This window comes from Hyla sarda, chromosome 6 (assembly GCF_029499605.1).
Source record: "Hyla sarda isolate aHylSar1 chromosome 6, aHylSar1.hap1, whole genome shotgun sequence".
In the NCBI taxonomy this organism is placed as follows: Eukaryota; Metazoa; Chordata; class Amphibia; order Anura; family Hylidae; genus Hyla; species Hyla sarda.
Window position 1 is genome coordinate 277,097,064 of NC_079194.1, and position 5,342 is coordinate 277,102,405.

General features: G+C 39.8%; 1 protein-coding gene across 1 annotated transcript; it reads left to right on the plus strand.

Moving 5' to 3' along the window:
• LOC130277764 (chymotrypsinogen A-like) lies at positions 1–2,676 on the plus strand. Its single transcript, XM_056528513.1, has 7 exons — positions 1–52; positions 138–241; positions 1,147–1,226; positions 1,424–1,502; positions 1,610–1,790; positions 1,965–2,098; positions 2,507–2,676. Exons 1-7 carry the CDS (start codon positions 1–3, stop codon positions 2,666–2,668), a joined length of 792 nt encoding a protein of 263 aa, XP_056384488.1. The 3' UTR covers positions 2,669–2,676.
• Positions 2,677–5,342: the final 2,666 nt, after the last annotated feature.

The following is a 5,342-nucleotide window of genomic DNA, read 5'->3' on the forward strand; positions in this document are numbered from 1 at the left end:
ATGGCATTTCTGTGGCTTCTGTCCTGCCTTGCCCTATTAGGGGGTAGCTATGGTAAGTAGCGCCATGGCTTTATTACAGTATTTTATGGAGATTACTAGTTCATTAAATTGATATTTATTATTTACTTATTCCTCAGGCTGCGGTGTGCCAAGCATCAAGCCAATCGTTTCTGGTTATGCCAGGGTTGTGAATGGTGAGAATGCAGTTTCTGGTTCATGGCCATGGCAGGTGTCTCTGCAGGTACTGATTTCATATCCTATCCAATTTACTTGTTTTTACCTTATTAAAGTGCTGTAGAGAATGAACATGTACTGTATTAACTTGATACATGGTAATACATTCTTGCCACTCTCCATACTCAGCACTTATGTCCATGTTATAGAGCAGGAGGAGCTGAGCAGATTGATGGTTTAATGAGAAGAGTTCTTGAATAACTTGTCATTAATTCATATAAATTCTGCCCTTTTGGGCCATGTAGTCAAGTGACCTGTTCTAATCTCTTTATATGCACAAGATATCTTGGAACTTTACTACAAAACTGTATCAACCTACTCAGCTCCTCCTGCTCTATAACATGATGGCTGCAGGTTGGGCTGGATTTCGCTTTAAAGGGGTATTCCAGGCCAAAACTTTTTTTTATATCTCAACTGGCTCTGGAAAGTTAAACAGATTTGTAAATTACTTCTATTAAATTTTTTTTAATCCTTCCAATAGTTATTAGCTTCTGAAGTTGAGTTGTTGTTTTCTGTCTAACTACTCTCTGATGACTCAGGTCCCGGGAGCTGTGCAGTTCCTATGGGGATATTCTCCCATCATGCACAGCTCCCGGGACGTGACATCATCGTTGAGCAGTTAGACAGAAAACTTCAGAAGCTACTAACTATTGGAAGGATTAAGATTTTTTTAATAGAAGTAATTTACAAATCTGTTTAACTTTCCGGAGCCAGTTGATATATATAAAAAAAGGTTTTGCCTGGAATACCCCTTTAACTGCCCTTAGACTGTAGAACTGATGATTTTCTTTCTCATTAAACATCAATTGTGGAAACTTTTATATATGTCCTTGTATATTGGGAATTCTGAAAAAGTATATGTTAATGTAAAAGCTTTATGTTCTTTCTATTGATTTGATTACATATCTATAGGACAACACCGGATTCCACTTCTGCGGCGGTTCTCTGATCAACAGTCTCTGGGTCGTCACTGCTGCTCACTGTGGTGTCACGTAAGTCATGTATAACTTTTTTTACAGTATAGCAAGGAATCAATATAATACTGTCTATTGTCCATACTTCAATATTGTGACTAATATTGCTATTATCAAGTGTGTTTGACATTGGAGAACTGGAGATCTCATGAATGTCCTATTACACAAGAAAACTTATTGAAGATGCTAAAATAGTTGTTCATCTCTATAAACAGAACCTCCCACCGTGTCATTCTGGGTGAATATGACCGTTCCTCCAATGCTGAACCAATTCAGACCAAGACCATTTCTAGGGTAAGCAGAAAATGTAGAAACATGTTTTTTGAAATGTGTTTATTTGTTTATTATGTTTATTTACCCTCATTTTGTAAGAAGTAATTTTAAGACATATTCTTTGACAGGTCTTCAGACACCCCAGCTACAGCTCCTTCACCACTGCCAATGACATCACTCTTCTGAAGCTCAGCAGCGCCGCTTCTTTCAATAACCGTGTGGCTCCTGTATGCATCGCTGCTAGTGCTGATGTATTCAATGGAGGAGAGAGATGTGTTACCACCGGATGGGGCTACGTCAATGCTGCAAGTAAGTAAATGCTTGACAATACAGATGTTACAAATGTTATCCTGCAGGTCTATGTAGACCCTCTTTTGGCACAACTTGCAACCTCATGTAGCGAGGCATAACACAATCTCACTATGATCTCCATATTCTGGAAAACATATGTATATAGTGCTTAAATGTTGTTTTAACTCTTAGCACAAACAACCCCAAGCAAACTGCAGCAGGTGTCTCTGCCTCTTCTGAGTAATACCGAATGTCAGAGATACTGGGGAACCAAGATCCAGAACACCATGATCTGCGCTGGAGCATCTGGAGCTTCCTCCTGCATGGTATGGAATTACATATCTCTAGTCATGTCCTGTCTAATATCTACTTTAGTCACTTATTTGTAAATATTACAGCTATAGCCACAAAAGTAATAGACAACAATAACATTTGAGATGTATTTTCGTTGTCTTCCTGAATCCTAGACCAACAGTATCAGTTTATTTGTAATAAACATGTGATATCTATGGGTCAGTATCAGAGGAGGATCTCTGAGTCTTAACATATTTGGGTCTACCATGCCTGTGTGTATATTCAATGTAGCTATTAAATCTGACTACTCTGTGTACCAAGTCCATAAGTAGAACCCATTATGTAAGTATAAAAGGCAATAGAAATCAAGCTTTTTTGCATTTTTATTTATACACATATTTACTTAGTTATATACTTATTTTGTTAACTCTAATTTTCAGGGTGACTCTGGTGGACCTCTTGTGTGCCAGAGAAATGGAGCTTGGACCTTGGCTGGTATTGTATCCTGGGGAAGTTCTACTTGCGCTACATCTTCTCCTGGAGTTTATGCTAGAGTTACAGTCCTTAGATCCTGGCTGGACCAGACCGTTGCTGCTAACTAAATACTTACTGTGGTTAATAAACTTTAATGTCAAATAAAAATGAGTTTCCTATATATTTATTTATCATGTTACATTATAAGATAAAACTATTATGTTTTACTTAGTTAAACCAAAAGATTACCCATGTACATATACTAACCAAAACATCAGGGCTTAATCATAACCACATATATTAGGTCTAATGTGAAAAAAAAATCACCATAAATGAATACCTACAAGCCACAGCAGGCACAGTAATATTTGAATAATCAAAGCTTTATTAGGATATCACAATAAAAACAGTTAAAAGGGAGGAGCAACAGACTACACCTGGCTGCTGCAAAGGAGGAAAAATGGCAAATAGTCTCAAATATACCAAGAAAGTTAAGCTACTACCACCACTACTGACATTGTGCACATTAGTACCTGATGTATTCCTAATAATAGCAAATATACAAAGTATTACTGTTAGAGATGAGCGAACTTTTCAAAAATTCAATTCGGCCGATTCGCCGAATTTTCCTGAAAAGTTTGTTTCGATCCAAATTTATTTGCGGCGAATCAATGTTAAAAAAGGCTATTTCTAGCCTACATACAGTCTCTATAGGGGTATAGAACACTTTGCTGTGTCCTAAAACGCATATGGAGTATGCTGGGGTAGTGAAATAATACTGTTATTCAGAATAGCATGCAGATTACCGGCATCACTCTTAGAATCACTGCCGCACAGCAGCACAATGACAGAGCCTGGTGGTGGCATTAGTGTAAGGAGACCATATAGTGACTGAATGACATAGCGTTGACATGTTGGCAGCAAGAGGAGACCTTTTAGTGGCTGAATGGCACAGCATGGAGTTGGCTGATGCACTAGTACACCAAACACCAGGGCTTCACAATCCCCCCCAAAAAATCAACACAATATATGACATTTTTGACAAAGATTTCTCATTGGTAGCACCCGCTATCCAAAAATTAGAAATTTCCAGACCCAGGCCCCACCTCTGCGGCATCAGAAACCCATATATTGCCTGAAGGACACAGCCTGGAGTTGGCTGATGCACCACTAAACACCAGGGCTTCACAATCCCCCCTCAAAAATCAACACAATGAGAAATTTTTGTCAAAGATTTCTTATTGGTAGCACCTGCTATCCAAAAATGTGAAATTTCCAGAACCAGGCCCCACCCCTGTGGCATCAGTAACCCATATATTGCCTGCATGACACAGCCTGGAGTTGGCTGATGCAAGAGTACACACCAGGGCTTCACAATCCCCCCCCCCCCCCCCAAAAAAAAAAAAAAAACAACAACACAATATATGACATTTTTGTCAAAGATTTCTCATTGGTAGCACCCGCTATCCAAAAATTTGAAATTTCCAGACCCAGGCCCTACCTCTGCGGCATCAGGAACCCATATATTGCCTGAAGGACACAGCCTGGAGTTGGCTGATGCACCAGTACACACCCGGGCTTCACAATACCCTCCAAAAAATTAAAACATTTTAGAAATTTTTTAAAGAAATACCTTTGTGTAAGAACAAGCGCATATCCAATAGTTCACAAGACTCTATATTGCAGGAAGGTGGACCACCCAAAGACATTCTTCTCAAAAATAATAAACCATACAATGTTTGAAATTTTTTTACAAAAACTAATTCAATATGTGTGTAAGCGCATCTGTCTCCTAAAGATCAGATCACCAAAGGACTTTTTTCGCCCAAAATGATGAAGCAGAGTTAATCCCTGTCCGTATTTTTTATTTTTTTTTCATTAAAAAATCACACGCAACAAGCGTTCCGTTGTGTAACGATTAGCATTCTGGAAAATTCAATTTTATTTCTGATAAAATTATCAGTAAATAAAAAATAAAAAAAACACTACCCAAGAGTGTTTAATTACCCTATACATTGCACAAGGAGCAGTCAAGAGTAGGCCTCAGCAGTACCCAAGAGGCTTTAATAACCCCCTACCTTTGCATGATGAATTGCGAGATCGAGCAATACCAGGTGTGTTATGCCCCCTGATTTCCGGGGCAGCAGGCGCGCTCCACTGAACGGATTAGCGTGTCTCTATCTTTCATCGACCGGTGCTGGTAACCCGCTAACTCCCGGAAAGGTAAGCTGCCGCGAAGCAGGTGGTCTCCCCCGGGCACGTTTGGCTCCAGAATTTTCACTACTGCCACACCACGCTGACTGCCAACCGTGCTACTGCCCTGCTGACTCAAGGGCAACCTGTAACTCTCTTCACCCGATGATGAACCCCCTTCTCCTGAGATCGAGCAATAACAGGTGTGTTATGCCCTCAGATGTCCGGGGCCGCAGACGAGCTCCACTGAACGAATTATGGTGTGTCCATCTTTTTTTGTAGCACCCGCAATCCAAAAATTTTTAATTTCCAGACCCATGCCCCACCTCTGCGGCATCAGGAACCCATTTATTGCCTGAAGGACACAGCCTGGAGTTGGCTGATGCACCAATACACACAGGGCTTCATAATCCGCCCCAAAATCAACAAAATTGTATACATTTTTTTTTTTTAATTTACAACTTTGTGTCAGCACAAGCGCATATCCAACATTTCAGAAGACTCTATAAGGCCGGACGGTGGACCACCCAAAAACTTTCTTCTCAAAAATAATGAACCACACAATTGTTGAATTTTTTTTTAAAAATTGAAATTCCAAGACCCAGGCCC